Below are 22,087 nucleotides of genomic sequence, written 5' to 3' on the forward strand. Positions count from 1 at the left end.
GCTTTATTGACTATGCCAAAGCCTTTGACTGTGTGGATCACAACAAACTGGAAAAATCTTAAAAAGATGGGAATACCAGACCACCTGACCTGCCTCCTGAGAAATCTGTATGCAGGTCAAGAAGCAACAGTTAGAACTGGACATGGAACAACAGACTGGTTCTAAATAGGAAAAGGAGTACATCAAGGCTGTATATTGTCACCCTGCTTATTTAATTTATATGCAGAGTACATCATGAGAAATGCTGGGCTGGAAGAAGCACAAGCTGGAATCAAGATTGCCGGGAGAAATATCAATAACCTCAGATATGCAGATGGCACCACCCTTATGGCAGAAAGTGAAGAGGAACTAAAGAGCCTCTTGATGAAAGTGAAAGAGGAGAGTGAAAATGTTGGCTTAAAACTCAACATTCAGAAAACGAAGACGATGGCATCCGGTCCCATCACCTCATGGCAAATAGATGGGGAAACAGTGGAAACAGTGACGGACTTCACTTTTGGCTCCAAAATCCCTGCAGGTGGTGACTCAGCCATGAAATTAAAAGACGCTTGCTCCTTGGAAGGAAAGCTATGACCAACCTAGAGAGCATATTAAAAAGCAGAGACATTACTTTGCCAACAAAGCTCTGTCTAGTCAAAGCTGTGGTTTTTCCAGGAGTCATGTATGGATGTGAGAGTTGGACTATAAGGAAAACTGAGCACCAAAGAATTGATGCTCTTGAACTGTGGAGCTGAAGAAAACTCTTGAGAGTCCCTTGGACCGCAAGATCCAACCAGTCCATCCTAAAGGAAATCAATCCTGAATATTCATTGGAAGGACTGATGCTGAAGCTGAAACTCCAATACTTTGGCCACCTGATGCGAAGAACTGACTCATTTGAAAAGACCCTGTTAGTGGTAAAGATTAAATGCGGGAGGAAAAGGGGACAACAGAGGATGAGATGGTTGCATGGCATCACCGATTCAAAGGACATGAGTTTGAGTAAGCTCCAGGAGTTGGTGATGGACAGGGAAGCGTGGCATGCTGTAGTCCATGAAATCACAAAGAGCTGGACACGATGGAGCGACTGAACTGAACAGAATTCACCAGAAATACCATGGTAGAAGGGCTGGGTTTCTGAGTCATTTACTACTCAAAAGGACCCTTTACTACTACAGACTTCTTTTAAATATTTAACTTTTCAAATATAACTGAAATACATTTTTATTTCCAAAAATTCTTGGAGAAAATCCAGAGGTGGTAGCAAAAGCAGTGGCTTTTGACTCCAAAGTCCTCAGTCTGTGTGTGTTCTGGGGCCACCTGGCTAAGCACACCACCTCCCAAGAGCACACCACTCGGCACAGGAATTTAATCATTTAAAAATCAGGCCAACAATCCATAGAGCTCCTACGAGGGTCTTATAAAATCAGAGATGCAGAAATGTGACACACCATTCTCGGAAAGCCCCCACTGAGGAGAAGGCTTCCAGCTATACTCCTAGCTGCTGCTCGCTGGTCTGCAGAGTGAACTTTCAGGTGTTTCTGCGATGAACTGCCCCGTTCCAACAGGCTACCACTGTCCACTCACAGGGGATGAAAAGTTTCTGCTCAGGCTACTCACCTGGCAGGTAAACCTTTGCCCTGGGAAATGCAACTGAGAGGAACTCGGAGACAAGATGAACTCAAACTTAATACTAAGGCTCTTCCTCTAAAGCCAACATGTTAGGTAACAAATGAAATCAGTAATCTCTTTAAGCACATGCCCTCCCTGACCCAAAATCTAAAAGAATATTCAGAGACCTGCCTGAAACCCCACTGCTGCCTCAACATCCCAGGCCCCGCCTCCGTCTCTGCTCTGCGACTCTGCGCCAGCCTCCACCTAGAATCTCACCCACTCCTGCCTCCTCCTGGGGTGCTCTCACACCCCACCCAGCATGACTGGCCCTTCCTCGGCTTCCTCCCCAAAAAAGGCTTTCCACACCTATTATTCACTATCTGTGCACCCTGTTCACTTCTTCCCTGGCACTGTCAAGGTTTATAAGAAGATGTTACAGAACAACACGTTCGTTCAGAAGTCGCTGCTGTTTAGTCCTGCATGGCGCCTTGCACACAGGACGTGTTCAATGAACACTCGTTGAATGAATAAAACAAGGACACTCTGGAGCAACTGCATCTCTGTTAATATGTCTAAAACAGAGGTTCTCCAACTAGTTGGTCTCAGGGTCACTTTACACATTGAAAGAAAAAAAGAAAAACCAATGAGGGCCCCAAAGAGCGTGTGTTTATGTAGGTTACATCAACCAAAGGTTAGAAACTCCCCAACACAAGACTACCAGCTCACATGCTGCTAGTGACAGACAGAAGATACCATCTTGCATGCCACTCAGACTCTGGAAACTCCACTGTACACTTGTGAGACAGCGAGAGTAACAAAAGCAAATCATGTCTTCATATTATTAGGAAACCAGTTTTAGCCTGGCCCCTTATTCTGCCAGGGGGTCCAGAACAAAACTGAAAGCTGCTGGTCTAAAGCTTTAACCAAAGACTCAACTGTGACAAATCCGGAGGAAGAAGGAGAAAACAGAGTCAGTCAATTTGGCAAAAGGAGAGCCAAAGAGCAAGACATTGACCACAGAGCGTCATCAGGACCCAAAGTGAGGCTACATGGTATTCATGATACACATTAAGCAGGCTGTCACCTCTTGACGCCATTAACCCTGCCAATTCATTCTCCTTGTTTCTATTGAATGAAATAAGTACACTGTCTTTGAGATAGCTGCTTTCTTCAGTATAAATTGAGAAAGGCACATCTGCCTTATACTTAACCCACAGGTCTGAGTAAACTGTCTGTCACTGGTTAACTGTGTATTCAGAAACAGAGAGAAGGAGAACTTGATCGTGACAATCAAATCAAGGTGTGTGGCCAGCGAGTCGCCACCCTAAGGCTGTGTTTACATCTGACATGTGACATTCTGCTCCTCCTCATTCCTAGCTAATGGCAACACTAACAGGAAAATATTCAAGAGCTCTAGGCAAGCTCTGCTTGCCAAACAACAGAACAGCTATAATTTTAAGTGTTCATTACATATGTCCAATCTGACTTCTCCCCAGGAATACACGATTAACCAGAGGCAGGCACATGATTCTTGAGATACTTGAATAAAATTACGCAGAGCTCTAAAATATTCCGCTGGGTACGAGCCTTCGGAAACTGCTGGAGCTCAGTCGCCTCACCTGGCCGCAGGGAGGAGGCGGCACACGTGCTCCAGGCTTCTTGAGACGGCTTGCCGCCGCCATCTCCCTGTGGGAAGCACTACTCGTCGTGAACTTGCTCAAGAAATTGTGTCACCTGGACCAAATCCAGTTCCCAGAGTTGAATGAGAATGCTTCCCTCGGGGTAAGCTAATGCCGCGTCTGGGCGCTGCACTGTCCTGCAGATAACTCTCCCAGAGAGGTGTCAGCAGAGGCTCGAGGAAGCACAGCCCCCACAGTGAACCCGGCCTAAGCTGATGCCTTGTATCTGAAAAAATTTCATTTGGACAGAGTGAATTCAAGCCTCCTCAAGGAATCCCAATCTTCCTCTAAAGGATTTCTGGTCAAAGTACAGTGGTCCTCAGGGCTTCTCTGGTGGCTCAGTGGTAAAGAATCTGCCTGCCCATGCAGAAGACGCAAGTCCAATCCCTGGGTCTGGAAGATCCCCTGGAGAAGGCAAAGGCAACCCACTCCAGTATTCGTGGCTGGGAAATCCCATGGACAGAGGAGACTGGCGGGCTCAGTCTATGAGGTCACAAAGAGTCAGTCACGACTTAGCGATTAAACAACAACATGCCAAGTCGCTTCAGTCGTGTCTGACTCTGTGACCCAACGGACAGCAGCCCGCCAGTTTCCTGTGTCCATGGGATTCTCCAGGCAAGAATACTGGAGTGGGTTGCCATGCCCTCCTCCAGGGGATCTTTCTGACCCAGGGATCGAACCCACTTCTGTCTCCTGCACTGACAGGTGGGTTCTTTACCACTAGCACCACCGGGAAGCCTCACCAACAGTGGTCCTCACCGGAACAGCCCCAGCCAACACGGCCCCAGGGTTTACAGGCGCCTACAACTGGATGTCCAGGAGAGCCATCACTCCTACTGACTAAGACTGCAAATACCTTCCTTTTATCTCTACCTAAAGCACTGGATTTCCCAAGGAGGTGACAAACCAGTTTTCTACTACAGTTTAACCCCATCCTGGCCAGCTCCTTTCAACCCTTTAAGTCCTGTTGTAAGCATCCCCTCCTCAGCCAGACCTTCCCTGAGCAGCCCTTCCAACTCTGGTGCCTCATAATTTTGTACCTTAGCCCCTTTTCTTTCCCATTCATGATTCTGCCTAAAGGTATTTTATGGACATCTGCTTATTCCTCTCTCCTCTGTTTAGCTCAGCATTCAAAGCATAATGTCTGGCACAGAGTTATGTGCAGACAAAATCTGAATTCATGTAATACTCCTAAACACCACACTGGGCCTCCTTGTACACCTGACAGTTGAGGGTACTTTATGCCAGGTGATGAGCAGCTTGCAGGTGGGGGGCAGTAATGGTACAATACCCCTGGACAGGGAGTCAGGTCACCTCACCCTTACATGGCAGGCCTTCCAGGAGCAACCTCTGCGACCACCTGAGTCCCCCGGAAGGCCACGTCAGTACCTGGGCACATCCCCCCACCAGCTCGCGCTCCAAGTAACCCAGGAGTGATGGCCATCAGTCAGAGGCTGCCCATCACTCCGACAGCAGAGACCCACCTCACGCCCTCCCTTCTCTCCAACACAAAGCCTCCCAAATCCCACTGCCTGTCAGAGCTCTAGTTCACAAAGGGCAGAATCAGCACCAGTGGTGGTTGACAGAATAAGAGTTTAGGCGACATAACGAAGAACATTTTGTAAGCTTTTTAAACGGAGTGTAACGCAGACTGCACGTGACTGACTGACATGAGCACAGGCCAGCCTGAAACCCGGGCACAGGCCGAGTCGGCAGGAAGCGTCTCTTGACAAAAACAAAACCTCAGGTAGCATAACCTGTCCATAGACTGACCTCCCCTTGTATCTTCTAGTTCAAGGGTAGGAAGCATCTGCTTAAGTATATCTGCCACACTGAAGACAGGAGTTTTACATGTCTTGGCCTAAAAGTAGCCTCAAATAACAGGCTTGTTTTATAAACAGAACAAGCAAGAGCTGCATTCTCAAAAGCAAGTGTCATAGCAGCCCCGCCCTCTGTTCTTCAGCCCCATTTAACTTGCTCATCCCTAACATACTTACAGAGAAGGCACTGGCACCCCACTCCAGTACTCTTGCCTGGAAAATCCCATGAACGGAGGGGCTTGGTGGGCTGCAGTCCATGGGGTCGCTAAGAGTCAGACACGACTAAGCAACTTCACTTTGACTTTTCACTTTCATGCATTGGAGAAGGAAATGGCAACCCACTCCAGTGTTCTTGCCTGGAGAATCCCAGGGACGGGGGAGCCTGGAGGGCTGCAGTCTATGGGGTTGCACAGAGTCGGACACGACTGAAGTGACTTAGCAGCAGCAGCAACATACTTAAGGAAGCTTTTGCAACAAAATTTCGTGCTGAGATCACTGCGAAGTTAGCTGTGTGCGCAAACAATACTCCCCACTTCTGAAGTTTTCTTTTGATCCCAGTGAAGTGTGCAGGAATTCCTGCTGTTGAAATGCAAGAAGCCCAAATCTCCTTTCTGAACTATGGAAAAAAAGCTTTGGGCTTTCACAGTTCTTCATTAACTCTGAAGTAACACTGTAATTAAAAAACAAAGTTAAAGTCGCTCAGTGGTGTCTGACTCTTTGCAACCCCATAGACTGTACAGTCCATGGCATTCTCCAGGCCGGTACACTGCAGCGGGTAGCCTTTCCCTTCTCCAGGAGATCTTCCCAACCCAGGAATGGAACCCAGGTCTCCCACATTGCAGGCGGATTCTTTACCATCTGAGCCACAAGGGAAGCCCAAGAATACTGGAGTGGGTAGCCTATCCCTTCTCCAGATCTTCCAGACCCAGGAACTGAACCGGGGTCTCCTGCATTGCAGGTGGATTCTTTACCAACTGGGCTATCAGGGAAGCTATACCTCAATTAAAAAATACATTATTGTTAAAAAATGCTAACCATCACCTGAGCTTGATTCAGCAAATCACAGTAGTAACATCAAAGACCACCAATCACAGATCACCATAACAAATACAATAATAGTAACGAAAAAGCTTGAAATATTTGGAGAATTACCAAACTGTGACACAGAGACAAGTGAGCAAATGCTGTTGGAAAAACGGTGCTGATTGACTGCCTCGAAGCAAGGTTGCCACAAACCTTCAATTTATAAAAAATGCAACATTTGAAAAGTGTAATAAAGTGAAATGCAATAAAACAAAGCCTGCCTGCAATTCTTCAATCAGGAGTGAAATAATAAGAAGACTGTCCTGATCCAATCAACTGAAGGTCTCCAGGGTTGAACCAAGTTTAGCAAGAGTCACTTTATTTATTGACTCACAACATTGAGGAAGCCGCCACACGGCTTCTGGCAAACATTATCGCTAAGACTCACAACAAGCCTGAAGGTCGCATTATTATCCTAATTTTACTCCTCAAAAAATTAAAGTTCAGAGGAGTATCCCTACTCAAAGTCACATGGCTGGTAAACCTTTGTTCACCTTACCCTAAAACCCTCACCAAGTAGCTTAGAAGGCCCACACCCCAGGTCTGTGTCAAGCCCATAAAATGTTCCTCTAGACACTGTTGCAGAGTTGTGTCTAGAGAAACATTTTGGACAGCTCCTTCAACAAGTCATAGGTCAAAACTGGCCATTTTATTCTGACAGTAACGATGCACCACTGCATGGTTCTACAGCTCCTGCATTCCTGGCTGAAGGAACAGCAAAGGGAAGAAAAGGAGGCTGGGACAGCAGACAGTATTCACTGAAAGGCATTTATATGAGGGGGCTAAAGCCACCCCCACTGATCTGGGGGAAGGCTTCCTAGGTGGCGCAGTGGTAAACAACCTGCTTGCCAACACAGGAGACGTAATGAGATGCGAGTTTGATCCCTGGATCAGGAAGATCCCCTGGAGAATGAAACTGCTACCCACTCTGGTATTCTTGCCTGGAAAACCTCACAGACAGAGGAACCTGGCGGGCTATAGTCCATGGAGTCACAAAGAGTCAGACATGACTGAGCGACTTTACACACACACACGGGTCAGCAATGAACCAAGAAGCACTCTGTATATATTGTTCAGGCACACTAAGCACTATGGATTTTCTTTTTATGCAAAACTCAGTGGCAGAATGTCATGGTTAGATCACAAGCATGCCTAAGAACAGACCGATTAATGTCTTAGAGGATGTTCTACATTCTACATTCTACTTTTAATTCCAAAGGATACTACAGAGTGATCTGAATAGAAGGACACGCGGCATATAACGTGGCTTATTCTAAAGAACGAGGCCTGCGGCGCGGCCGGGTCTCCCCACGCTGCCCACCTGACCAGCCTGGGAGAGGGTCCACCCTTGCCAGGAGCCTTCCCAGACGCGCCTGCAGGACACGGGGGGTCGGAGCCTGTGTCTGGGCTGAGAGGTGAGCAGGGCACGTGAACAAGCTCACTGGCACGGGAGATGCTGTCTGTAGGCTCTGGGGTCACCCCAAGCATCCGATGTACTCCTGACAGACTACCCAACTGACTATCCCACAGGTGATCGGGCTGGCTGGCTGATTCACCCTCTCTGCCCTCCTTTTCCTAGCCACGTTCCCGCTGGCATCCAGCTGTGATCCAGTTCTCAGCAGTGAGATCTAAGCAGAAGTCAGGCAACCGAGTGGGGCTTCTGGGAAAGCTGGTGCCTTCTGGCTGAAAAGGGTCACTCTCAGCTGACAGACTGCACAGCTAGAGTGTCAGCTAAGGTCCAGCTCCCACCGCAAGACCATCAGGTGTCAGACAAGAGGATGACAGTGTGCCAAGGAAGATGGCACACAGGAAGCAGAAAGAGCTTGGGTCCCCGGCAACATCTGTGAGAAACAACACACCAGCCACGAAGCATCCACCTCCAGACATCTTGTATCAGAACCACATACATCCAAGATTATTTAAGTCAGTAGAACTGTTGTTACTGTCTCTCAAATGCATTCCTAATCGAGGTGACAGATTCTCTGATAGCTGAGAATTTTTACCTGAAAGTAAATGATTTCTACTGGAAGAAATAGGGTTTTCTCCTATTACTCACTCCCCTCAAACACATGCTCAGAACTGCCTCCCTAGAAAAATATAACTGTTATATACCTCACATATAACCCGGTTCCAGAGCAGATTAAAGCCATGTATTGAGATCTTTATGTCTTCAAAAGAGTATAAAACACACACCAGGTATAAATATGAAAGAAAAGAATATAAAAACCCCAGGCTATAAAAATAACATATTTCAGTGGCACCCTACCTTAGAAATGTTGCTTGAATGACTCATGGAATGTCCCAAAGTCTTCTCATTCTGCAAGAAAACCAAATAGGTTTAGGTTTACCTCACCTAAGGCATCAAGTTTTGATTAAAATGGGCTAACAAGTAACTGAACCTAACGATTCTACTAACACATTGTTCCCTCAATTAGAATTTGCTGTGCACCAACTACTGTGTACAGGGCCAGCTATTAGACACTGGAGAATTTGGCAAGTATGAATAAAACAAGAGTCTTTTCCCTAAAGGAACTTATTAATAAGAAAAGGACAGGAATTTTGAGCTAACTGTAAAATACGAGGGCAAGACGTATCTTAAGAAGCCTTCAAGAGGAGGTTCAGAGGGGTGAACTGTGTTCCCAGTTGTGTGTGATGTGGTCCATGCGGTGAGGAGCTGCTGTAGGACAGGGACAAAGAAAACAAGGCCCAAGCCCCTCACAAAGGCTGGCTGGAAAGTGCCAGTGCCCTGCAGGGGCGCAGCTCACACCCACTCCCTCAAGCATACTCCTCCTGGAGTAGAGACAACGGGGTCCTGCTGGTCTCCTCCCTCTCACACTCCCCTACCTTCAAGCTGCACAGTCCTTTTATCAAATTCTTCCCCACCAAATGCCTCTCAATCTCAAACCTCCCCACCCACCTCCAATTATGTTGATGCCCTAACTCTAAATACTGAGAATGTGACTACATTTGGAGATGGAAGTCTTTAAAGAAGGAACTACTAAAATGAGGCCATTAGGGTGGGCCCTAAAGCAATATGACTGGTGTCCCTATAAGAAAAGCAAATTAGGACACAGATATACGAACACAGGAGACAGAGGAAGAAGACAGCCATTTATCTACGCATTAAGGAAAGAGGTCCACAAGAAAAACCTAACCTGTTGACACCTTGATCTTGGACTTAAAACTTCCAGAACAATAAGAAAATACATTCCTGTTGTTTTTAACCATCCAGTCTATGGTACTTTGTTATGATATCCCTAGCATATGAATACAGCAATACTCCACACTATAAAACTGTAAAAAAAAAAAAAACCAGAGAGAGAGAATGTTCCAAATGTAAATATGATTTTTAAAAATAATACAGTAACTTTCCTGCATCCACTCAGGCTTGCTCTAAATAAAATGAGTTAAAAAAAAAAGAAAAGAAAACTACTGGAAATGGAGACGATCTTATGTGTATTTTTAAGATTATCTATTCTCCATTCAGTTCACATGCCAGGCAATACCCACGGCAAAGACCACAAAATGCTGAGACGGAGGTGGAATTCTTTTATCAGAAGGAAGTACAAAGGAGCGGATGGATCATATAAAAACTCCTTTGAGGAAGAGTTGATTCCATTCCACTAAGGCTCTCCTTCAAGAAAGCTGGCCACCAAGAAAATTCTGATTTTCTCCTTCCCCTCAATCCATCAAGTCACAGATTGCTTTGACTTTCATACAGTTTGCTTCTGTACACTTGGTATCACTAAAGTGATTATGAAGAAATGTTTCAAGACCTCCCAAGTAGCCTGCCACTCAGCACATGTTTTGGCAATATTGTCTTGTCTTTATAGCAATGTGTTTGTGTAATTTGGGGAATAATTTTATTATATTCTCCCTTACTTTATAAATCTGAGTACAAATAGAGGTTCATATCTCTTCAAAGTAATACAGTATGACAATGTTCTTAAGTGTTTAGTTTCATGGACTGTTTCTTGGGCTTAAGCTCATCACTTAGCTAGCTGTAAAGGAAAAGAATAAAATTATAAAGAATGTTGAAGGTGTTGGCAATATATCACCAATATCTATTTCTCTGGAAAATGAGAATCCACAGGCAAGGTGAATCTACAAACATGGAAGTTTCACTCATGAGTCGAGAACGCCCTGGCGACACACACAGGACACTGCTGCAAATCCAACCTAAAGGCTCATCTGCTGGCGATCTACTACTAAATTTTAATTTAGTCTACTAAATTAAAACAAAGATACCATATGCTTTGTATTATTTGTACAGAAAACCAATTATAACCGCTATCAAATTACCTGCTTACAAGAAATAGCCAGTTTAACACCGTCTGGAGATCTACAGAGAAGTTCCAAGCAGCAGAAATTCATGCCCTAGACCTTCCCAACATTCATCATTCCATAGGGAATGGTACTGAGTGGGGAGAGCCTAGCTGTTAAGCTAGGTAACATTATAAATCAAGATTGAGATCTAAAAGTTGCTCTTTACCTTATGAACTTGAGAAATAAGCTTAATGATGTAAACTTTATCCAGTTTTCCTTGTTAGAACAATTCATTATTCTACAGGCCCCAGAGCCCCGGAAGACACAGATGTTTAAAGCCTCAGTATTTGGTACTGCTTCTGTACTATTTGGTAGGAAATTAACAATTCAGTTCCAGTAGACCGTAGTTTTTTTAAAACATTGCTACATTTATTTGGACTAACTGAAAGGAAGCAAGTCCCAGGATTCATTCACATCAGTTTCTCATTCATTCCGTATTTATCTACTACGCGACTGCCACATACAAACACCGTGTCGTGCACAGGGCACTGACAGAAACCAGGCCAGCTCCGAGGCCTGCACCAGGGGCCGCAGTGCCACAGCAGCGCCTGAAGCAGCGTTCCATGAGGAGCGCACAGCTAGGGAAGAGGAGACCGACGCAGGGAAGCGCGCGCGCACCAGCGGGCAGAGCGGGACGCCGGCCCTCCTACAGTCAAAGAGCGTCAGGTTTCCGATGAGAAGAGGGAAAGTTTACCGAACACCAGTATCAAGAACTGGAATGAGGAATAACAGAGAGAGAGAGCGTTTCGCTGCAGCTCAGGCTGAAACTAAGCTTCAGTGCCCAAGCGACAGAACCCTGGCAAGCTGTCTTCACACAGCCTCTAGCACATTCCGTGACTGCCCAGCGGGCACCACCAGGTTCAGAGGAGAGCCTCACTGCCTGCTCCCTCCTCAGAGAAGGATGCCACACCACACACCTCCCAGCTGACTCTCAGCTCTGCCTCTCTTCGTGGGCTCTTTTTCTCTACATTAAACAAGAAAACTCCTCAGAACACAGCTCCTCTTCTCATCTGCTGCCTCTCTCAGACCAGTCCTTCCGAAACTTGGTACGTTTGAATTACTCAGGGATCTTGCTAAAATGCAGACTGTTAGGTCTGAGGACAGTTGAGATTCTGGGTTTCTAATGGGCTCCCAGGTGACTCCCAGGCTGCTGGCCTCCAGGCCACATTTTAAGATGCAAGTTTGATTGTAAATCCTGGGCCAGAATAATCCATATAGGATCTGACTCATTTTTTAGAAAAGTGAATCATGACTCCTGACAATGTAAATTTCTCTTTAAAAGATGGCAGTGAGCTCATAATTGAGTTAATACAAATAAATAAATCAGTCAGGAAACAGATTGATAAACAAGTTTGAGAAAAACAGTTTAAGGGTATAAGAAAGCAAAGTTCTGTTAATGTTAAGAAGTTACCAAATCACTAAGATAAAGAGAATCTCTGTTGAAAACTATGGGACATTTCCCAATTTAATCAGTTCTGTCAATGATTTTGCAAGTCTATGTGTGACTCCAATGAAATGGACCTGGGGCAGAGCCAAGACGCAAGCCTGCTGAGACCAAACACACCGTGGAAGAAGCCGAGGGCTCACAAGAAGACCATGGAGTGAGGCGTCTAAGCACGTCTTGGGGAATCTGCACAAAAGTGAAATGACAGAACTTCCCTGAAACTCTGACCACAACCAGTTAAGTCATTAAACACACACACACCCCAGTTTATGTGTAAAAGACACTGGTAACTACCTAACCAAAATCCATCATCTCCAGCAGAACTCCAACATTGTTCTGAGCAGCAACAGAATCAAAAGTTCTCACTTTCTCAAACTATTTTGCAGTTAAGGGTAAATATGCAAGACAGTTCTAAAGATATCACCCTTGATGTTTTCTGGGAGCACATTTTCCTTTCCTGATGCAGCTGCTATTCCGTTCTCTAGCATGCCTCCCGCCCTGCTCCACCCTCGAGGGGTGCAGCAGTATATGCCACGCACACCCCATGGCACACACCCGGGGGGACAGCAGGTGCAGCAGTATATGCCACGCACACCCCATGGCACACGCCCGGGGGGACAGCAGGTGCAGCAGTATATGCCACGCACACCCCATGGCACACGCCCGGGGGATGGCAGGTGCAGCAGTATATGCCACGCACACCCCATGGCACACGCTCGGGGGATGGCAGGTGCAGCAGTATATGCCACGCACACCCCATGGCACACGCCCGAGGGGACAGCAGGTGCAGCAGTATATGCCACGCACACCCCATGGCACACGCCCGGGGGGACAGCAGGTGCAGCAGTATATGCCACGCGTACCCCATGGCACACGCCCGGGGGGACAGCAGGTGCAGCAGTATATGCCACGCGTACCCCATGGCACACGCCCGGGGGGACAGCAGGTGCAGCAGTATATGCCACGCACACCCCATGGCACACGCCCGGGGGGACAGCAGGTGCAGCAGTATATGCCACGCATACCCCATGGCACACGCCCGGGGGGACGGCAGGTGCAGCAGTATATGCCACGCACACCCCATGGCACACGCCCAGGGGGACGGCAGGTGCAGCAGTATATGCCACACACACCCCATGGCACACGCCCGGGGGACAGCAGGTGCAGCAGTATATGCCACGCACACCCCATGGCACACGCCCGGGGGACGGCAGCACCATTAGTCTCAGGACTCCTTCACAACATAAAAACTGTTGAGAACTCCAAAAACCTTTTGTTTACGTGGATTACACCTATGGATATTTACTATATTCAAAATTAAAATGGACGATTTAAAAAATAGGTATCTCTTAATTCATTTAGAATTAAGAATAAACCCAGTTAAATAACATTTCTATGAAAACCAACTATTTTTTCCAAACAAAGTTAGCAGAGTAGCATGTTTTTACATTTTTATAAATCTTGTTATTGTCTAATTAATAGAAGACAGCTGGATTCTCAAATCTACTTGCACATTCAATCTCCTCTGATACATGGTTTTGACTGAAGACTCTTTGGCGTTATACAGTTATGAAGTTAGAAAAGGAGTATGCATTTTAACAACCATGAAACAACTATGGTATTACTTTGTACTGCATAAAAACTCAGTAATCACCTGGGATGCAGACTCTGGTATTAATGAACTTTTAATACTCCAGTAAAATCAACTGCTCCATCTTTCTTTGAAACAATATCTTAACCATGCATGACTCTGTAACATCACACACTGGCCATTTAGAAATTACTGGCTCACTGAATTATGCAAATCTCCAAGATTAACACATTGTATTATGCAATATCAAAAAAACCACACTTATTAATATGACCATCAACTGTATCAGAAGAACCTTTAATTATCGCAAAGCGACTAAGCTCACAGTGGTGGATAATGTTTATCATCAATTTTAAAATGAGTAGTCATTGCTTTTCAAGTACCCATGATCTGATTTCTCTTTTAAATGTTCAAATCTCCTGAAAACCTCTGGGTTTTGTCTACACAAAATCAAATCCTAAATGTAAAATAAAATACAATAAAAATTAACCTCCAATTAAAATAAATAAATTTATATTAAAAAAATAAAAATTTTTCATATAATATAAAAAAAAAAATTCATGATATCTTTTGCTCCTAAACCTGTCTTTGAGATTTCCCAAGGGGCCCTGAAAAATGACAAAAATGTATCTTTTTTTGTATCCCTATCCTATGAAGGGAGAGGTACTGAGACTCGTTTTACTTGATTTGTTACTACTGATGAAATCCATAAGAAGTCAGGAGTGAAAAGAGATTCGTGAGCGAGATATACTCATGCTCTATTATATTGTTGTTGTCAGACATGATTTCTGTTTTTTTAATGTTAACTTGGTCACTACTTTAAATATTTGAATCTAGCATCATCTAGGCCAAGGTTTTCAGTTGGGGATTCCCAACACTTTCTATGGAGTTTCATTAATATACAGGAAGTTTAGGACCTATTCCAGGCTTACTGAATCTCTTTACTTGACAGCCCTGATAAATCTGTGTTGTATTCATGGTATGTTAATGTCTAAGGATTATAATATCTCAAGATTTTTTTCTCTGCAAAGTTTATGCTCACTCATTTTTATAAACCAGATATACTGTTCACTGCATTCTTTGAACACAGAGTTAATTATGTTTATAATTATTTCTCCAAAACTGGGGGGTTGACTTAATTATCATGCTTTGCATGTGAGAGAAATAACCAAATTTCCCTGCCAGTTACATTTTTCTAAAAGAAATTCTATCAAATATTTCATTTTTAAAATGATCACTAACAGAGTAAGCAGAGCCATTTAAGTCTCTGTCATCTACAAACACTTTCTATTTATTTCAGTCTGATGTTTCCCTGAAGCCCCTCTGCAATCAGCTACAGGCTAGATGGCTGTGTCAGAGGCTCACTGCAAAGGACTCTGCCAGGTACTTTTCAGCACAGCCTTCTGACAGCATCATTTAAACAACTCTGAGACCACACCAGTGGACCAGGCCATGATTTCCAGAACTCGTATCAAGAGTCAATGGAATAAGAATTAATCAAATAAGGTTAAATGAACTGCTGGAATATTGTTAGTCTTGTTTAAGCTTTCTTGATATTGTCTGAATGTTCTATTTTCTAAATATATAAGGAAGCCCTTTCTCTTTCCTTTAACTCACAATTCAATAGACTCTGCTTTCATAAACTGAAACAAAATAACTCCTGTCAATGATCTTATTCTTCCTGTCTGAGCCCTCCAGAATTCAGAAACTCTTACTGCATATTCTTATTTTCGTAGACATAAAGTTATCTGCATAGATTTCAATAAGAATCTGTCTTCTTTCTTACCAGGACATAATTGGAAACACTGAGTTTGCAACCAAGCTCACATTTGAGGATGGTGTTCATTCAATCAGATATGACAAGGCACATTTCAGGAACTTAGGTTACATTCTTGGAGCCATGAATGCAAAGCCTTTTGGGGAAGACTGGCTTACAGGGTTTCCAGCCTTACAGATAAGAATGGAAAGCCACTTGCTGGCAGACCCAGAAAACTTGAAATATTTATGAAATATCAAGAAATTAGAAATTTTTATAGGTACTGTAGGTGAAATTGGATAGCAAGTTCTTGGCTTGGCTACCTACAGTTAGGACCACAATTAATGAAGCTTTAAAAAATCCAGTCTGATATTCCTTAGAAAAACTTAAGAGTAAAACAAACTTAAGAAGGACTGTAAGAGACATTAACACTTTTATTGTGCCTATATATATAAATCATTAGGCCAAATATAATAGTATCTTAATTTTGATCAATAGTAATTCTTCTATGAGGTTTTATTTTTTTATCAAAAGAGAGAAGGAAAAAATGTTGAGTTTCAGTTGAAAACTATTGAGCTGTGTGCAATTCTTTCTACACTGTAGATACTTGACAGATGTCCTATCTGAGAGTGACTTTGACTTCCACCCCTCACCCCCATGGAAAAACCAGTTTTTATCTCCATTTGAAATTATCTCAATATTTCCTTTACATAAATTGATGCTCTTTTGACTCTTTCTTTGAACTGCTTAAGCATCAACTTAGTTCTTTCATATCACATGAATATAATAAATTCCTTAACATGTGTTCATGAGAATCATGATTTCACCCTTTCCTGAAATATTTTTTCTGCTTTTAAGCTCATCTTATCTGTTTCATTCTTTTTGTATCTGGTAAAACACACAGAAAAACGATCACTCCAACCATTCTAAAGGACACAATTCAGTGAAACTTAGTACACCTGGAGCGTGCAGCAACCACCTTCACTCTCTAGTTCTAAAACATTTTTCATTCCCCTAAAATGAAACCCCACTCCTCTCTTTCAAGCCCCTCCATAACAATCACTTATCGCTTCCTATCTCTGGATTTTACATAAATGGACTCAGGCAAAAAATAATGTGGCCTTTTCTGTCTGGTTTCTTTTACTTGATATAATGCTGTCAAAGCTCACTGATTACTTTATCCTTTTTTGCAGCTATATAACATTCTATTGTTTGGATTTACCACATTTTGCTTATCCCTTTGAGAAGGAAAAGAGAAAGAGATCCTTCTCTGTCTCTATACACATAATGTTTTATTAAGGCAGCCCAAGCAGACTAACACAGTTGGTAAAAAGGATTTGGAAAAATTAGGCAACAATCTCTACCTGAAAAATAAAAGCAAAACCTAGGCAGTTTTAAGGAATAACAAAAACAGCACAAAATATCATTTTACCAAAAAATTCAAATTTAAAATAAAATTTAGGGCACATTTAGTCATTACAATTTTAACTCAGAAAAAAATATGGTGAAAACCCTGCAATTTCTAAAACAGTATTTCAACAAATGGACTAATGCAATAAGTAACGCAAAATAGTTGCCTTCAGTGACATACAGTCCAAACTCATAACAGTGTGATTATCTGCTTCATTTTTTAAAGTATACTGTGACAACAACAAAGTGACAAGCAGCTAAAAAATCTGAGTTTGTCAAGCATAAAACCCTATCAGCTAACCAAGCATTTGTTCTTGGGCCATTCATCTAGGTTTTCTGGATTCAGTTTTGTTCTTTATAAAGTGGGTTTGTGTGGGAGTGGGGAGGAGAGAGAGGTTAACAGAGATAACTTCTTTTCATTGCACAAGGAGCTCTCAAATGTGATATTATCTATGAGGAATAAGTTGCCCTGCTTAGTTCCACTCAGCACCACATACACTGCTATCTTAAACTTACCCTAGAAGTTATGAATAAACAGGTTTATAGTTTAAAAAGCCTCTGACATAGACAAATAAATTCAATACCTTTTAAAACGTTACATGTAACATGGCATGATTATATCCCTAATAATGTATTGACGAAAATAATCCTTTTCAAATCTATTTTTCCATTAAGTAATTTTCATTTTTTGAATATAAAGTAAAATGAACAATTTTAATTCCTGCTATTTTAAAATTCTTTATATATCCAAAAATACATAAATCCTTGAAGTCAGCTGAAAAATCTTTATCAATAAAATTCAGACTACATTTTAATAAAAGTTATTATAAAACAATTTCCCTGATACCGGGTTTTTGAGAATTCTCGAGTAAGTAACTGTTGCTTCAGTTTATTCTTTTTGTTGGCTCAGAATATTATGCACTCAAATTCATGTGTAATTTTATGCCAGTTTACAATCCATATAGATATGATTAATAATAAATACTAGTTATCACTTTAAAAGTTACAGAAATTGTAACACTGTGAGTACTACCACCTTTGCAGGAATGATTCTAAGCATTCTTTAGTATAGACTGTTCTCACGTAGGGAACACATTCATCAGCCACTATGTGCCTGCTCTGTTCCAGGCCCTTGGGAATGATGAGTGAACAAAATAAAGATCCCTTTCTCTTGTGGAGCTTAAGAAATGATGCAGAAGGAGACTGCTGATCTTCTCTGATTGTGTCGGAGCTCTCAGTGCATGTGTTTAAGGGACGTTTGCTTACTTAAGAGTTTCAAACTATAAACAGTATTTCATTATCAAATATATATACCCCATTTGGCCCAGATTCCTGGAGACTGACTTTTTGTATCTCTACTATTTTTGTCCCTCCAGCTCAAGAGCATTTGATAGCCTCAGCAAGGTTGACAGACAGAGCATCCATACAAAATAAGACAGACGCGCAAATGGCAACATCAGAACGTCCCTGCAAATGAAATCACATGTCTGGCTTACTGAGAAAGATAGCGCAAGAGTGAGACAGCGCACGCACGCAGACACACACACACACAGTCAATAATACCAACAGACAGAACAAAGGCCCTTTGTCACTGTTCCATCTCTTATGCATTTTCCATCTTATGAGAAGCTAAAAGACCTTCCCCGAATGAATGCTCCGGCAGAAAGGACCAAGGTGCTTTTCCTCTGGAAAACACAATGGACCCTGCAGCTGCAGTCACTCACATCATAAACCAAGTTGTCTTTCTCATGATTTTCTAAAGCCATAGTTCCACGATTTTAAATTACATGACCAATATTAAGTCAATAAAAAAGCCGTGTTTTTTTAAAAAGCCATGTTTTTTACACCAGGAGTAGAAGATAGCATTAAAAAACACACTATAACTTATAGACTTACTTGTGTATTTGAAGCAAGAATACTTCTCACAATTTCAAGGAACAGTTCTGTCAGAAACAAAGTACATACTTGAAAAGTGGAAATAAACTGCTAAGCCTGTCTAGCTGGCGACCTTACCAATGAGGCACCCTTGGCGCAACTCCAGTTCTCTGCAGACTTGTTCCATGAGGCCTAATGGCATCCCTAAGATGGATGAGAAATCCGGCTACTGCGAGCAGGGCAGTCCTCCTACCTGAAGCTTCATCTCTGGCAAGAAGCATCAGGGAGTCCTCAGGGAAGCTCTCCGCCAGCAGCATGCTCCCTGGTCCCGCCTGCGGTGCACAGCAGCTGCCGCCCCACAGCTGCCAGCAGAAGCACTCCGTCCCTGCTGCCGGACTTGTGAGGGCTTGCTGGAGCCCCGGCATGCCACTCCTGTGATCCACTGGACTAACTACTTCCTCCAGCTGATTTCCCAGGAACTAGGTAGTGAATGAATAATTCATGACAAGTCCATTCCAGCAACCAATTTCTGCTCTACCATCCACTACTCCCCACAGCAATTTATAGTGTAAGGATTCTAAACCATGCTTGGTGACAAGCAAGACACAAAAGTTCAGTATTCTGGTCAACTAAAGTAAACGTTCGTGGATTTGTTTGCTCTTCTTTCAAGCTAACCTATCACCCGGACTTACTTGAGAGATTTTTTTTTAATGTAGAAAATGTCAATGATTAACCATAGATGTCTGACAGAACACACACACAAAATTTTTTTTCCATAGAACCTGTCCTACAAAGCGGGTTCTGGTTGTAGGAAAAGCAGTTTGCCCTGAGCTCAGCAGGTCAGGATTTACATTTAACAAAGACCAGTTCCTGCAAAGCCCAGAAAATCGTCGTGTGGTGGGGGAGGGGAGCTTTTAGTATCACTGCCAGGAAACAAATTGCTTCAAAGGGGAATTTTCCTGGTCTCTCAGGCTATAAATAAATCTTTCATCTCATTGGTATTCTTCTAGAAAGAACATGAACATTCATTTTTGCCATTTGTCAATGCTTACACATTTCCAAATGAGTGCTGTCTAAAGTGGTCAGTTTTCTGCAACAAAAAAAACTAATTCCAAGAGGAACTTGAACAGAAAAACTGAAGGCCCATACTTCTAGTTCAGCTCTGTCTCCAGGAACTCCAATGGCCACACCTTCATTTTCACCTGTTTCCATCTTTGTTTTTTTTTCCTTCTGCACTCACTGAATTTCTCAAGACTGCGCTCTGTCAGTAAGTTAATTTTTCAGCCATGATTATTCCGTTCCTTTGCTGTTGTTGTTTAGTCAGTAAGTCATGTCCGACTCTTTGAGACCCCACGGACCACAGTCCACCAGGCTCCTCTGTCCATGGGGTTCTCCAGGCAAGAATACTGGAGTGGGTTTCCATTACCTTCTCCAGGGGATCTTCCCAGACCAGGGACTGAACCCGTGTCTTCTGCATTGGTAGGTGGGTTCTTCACCACCGTGCCACCAGTGAAGCCCTAAAGAATGATCTGTAAGGAGTTGATGTAGTTGATGTAGTTTTTAGTCACTCAGTGATTATCACGGAGCCACTAGGGAAGGCCATTCCATTCCTAATTGCTTCTGTGTGTTCTGCAAACTGGTTCTCTCTGAGTCTCCCTGGCTCCGCATTTTCCCCTTTCCACCTCATTCTGTTATTTTATTATCATCATCATTTCCGAGCCAATGTGCTATGAAACTCAGGTTCTTAAAACTCATGCAGAAATTCTCTTCTTTTTTGAAGGGCAATTATTATTTCTTCCAGAACAGACTGCATCTTTTTTCCTCAGACACTGTGCCTTTCTCTTTGCCTTACTGTGAATGCAGGGGCCTGGCCATGTCTTCTGCTTGGCTCAGGACATTCTTCACAGGACGTTCTGTGGAGCACTTCTGCTGGTGAACCCGTTCCCTCCCAGCCACATCCTCAGCTGCTAGCAGCTTTGTGTGGGTGTGCTGGGTGGAAGGGAAGTTCAGGAGTGTGATAAAGGAAAAAGCTCAGCTGGGGCTAGGGCTCCAAGCAGCCTCACTCTGCTCTCTTCTCCCAGGGATGCAGTCTGCTGCTGCTGCTAAGTCATTTCAGTCGTGTCCGACTCTGTGTGACCCCATAGACGGCAGCCCACCAGGCTCCCCCGTCCCTGGGATTCTCCAGGCAAGAACACTGGGGTGGGTTGCCATTTCCTTCTCCAATGCATGAAAGTGAAAAGGGAAAGTGAAGTCGCTGAGTCTTGTCCGACTCTTAGCGACCCCATGGACTGCAGCCTACCAGGCTCCTCCATCCATGGGATTTTCCAGGCAAGAGTACTGGAGTGGGATGCCATTGCCTTCTCCAGGGATGTAGTCTAACATTCTCTAATTTCCGCAATCCTTGTGAGATTTCATTCCCATCAGAATCCGGTTGTTCCTTTGTAATCACTCCCTTTCCTCCTAATCCTGACAACCCCCTGCACACCCCACCCCAATCATGAGTGAAATAAGGGAGCCCTGTCACCCCAGGCTCATGTGCCCCTTCCTCCGCTTACTGTGCTCCAGAGACTGACTTTATCAAGGCTACCTTCCGTCCAGGGTCCTGCTAACTCCCGGCTTACTGATGCAGATAACCGGCACCAGGGTATAGTGTCATTCTTTCTTTTCTCCTCGCCCAGCCTCAACATCTAAAGTACTGATCTCCAGTTTGCTTGTCTGGTCACGTGAGAGAAGCGCCCAGGGGAGTCTCCTGGAGACCCCAGAGTCCTGCAGCACGCACTGCCTGTCCTCAGCCACGCTCCCACTATGCCCGACTGATTTTACAGGATTTTCTCACTATGCTTTTCTCTCATAGAGCTTTTCACAGTGAGAGGCTAAGAATGGCCCTGAGCCAAACCCTCTGAATTTGTGGAAACATTTCATTTCTCTCACTGACCATCAGCTGTGTTCTTTGAATTTGCTGCTAGCATATTTCTGCTAATGTTTTATACATTTGTTGTTCACATATTTAAGTCTAAAAGGATGGATATTTTGAAATTTGGCTTCACTGTGTCATCTTAAAACAGAAGTTACACTACTCAGACAAAAAGAAAGACACCTGATATGGCCACATAAAAAAACAGTTCCAACTCAAAAACCTTATGGCATAACAGACATCAAAAGAGTAGCATTAAAATAAAATGAGTATTATAAATAGAGCGAGTATTATTAGCCTGCCTCCCCTTCTTCCTCCTCAAAGTGAAGTCGCTCAGTCGTGTCTGACTCTTTGTGACCCCATGGACTGTAGCCTACCAGGCTCCTCCGTCCATGGGATTTTCCAGGCAAGAGTGCTGGAGTGGGGTGCCATTTCCTTCTCCAGGGGATCCCGACCCAGGAATCGAACCCAGGTCTCCCGCATTGCCGGCAGACGCTTTACCCTCTGAGCCACCAGGGAAGCCTCAGCAGAGCCCCAGTTCTCTTCAGTACTCCTCTCTCCCCAGCTACCATCTCAGGATGCTGACCCCAGCATTC

The 22,087-nt window shown here is 43.7% G+C and overlaps 1 protein-coding gene across 43 annotated transcripts in view; it reads right to left on the minus strand.

Annotated features, from left to right (window-relative positions):
• Positions 1-22,087, minus strand: part of MARCHF8 (membrane associated ring-CH-type finger 8) — a 109,062-nt gene that overhangs the window by 16,711 nt on the left and 70,264 nt on the right. For 36 of the 43 annotated variants that reach the window (XR_015156647.1, XR_015156646.1, XR_015156645.1 and 33 more), the window contains one exon: positions 8,442-8,492. The exons of 4 other annotated variants lie outside the window; for them this stretch is intronic. Coding sequence is in view for 36 of the 39 variants with exons in the window: in XM_086381429.1 (XP_086237555.1) it covers positions 8,442-8,492 (51 nt within the window). In the remaining 3 variants the exon portion in view is untranslated. Of the gene's footprint in view, positions 1-8,441; positions 8,493-18,598; positions 20,849-22,087 lie in introns of those variants that run through there. 3 more of the 43 variants (XM_086381444.1, XM_086381423.1, XM_086381424.1) reach the window with 2 other exon arrangements.

The sequence above is a fragment of the Bos grunniens genome, chromosome 28 (genome assembly GCF_055505025.1).
Source record: "Bos grunniens cultivar Pamir isolate PY7600 chromosome 28, Bosgru_T2T1.0, whole genome shotgun sequence".
NCBI lineage: Eukaryota > Metazoa > Chordata > Mammalia > Artiodactyla > Bovidae > Bos > Bos grunniens.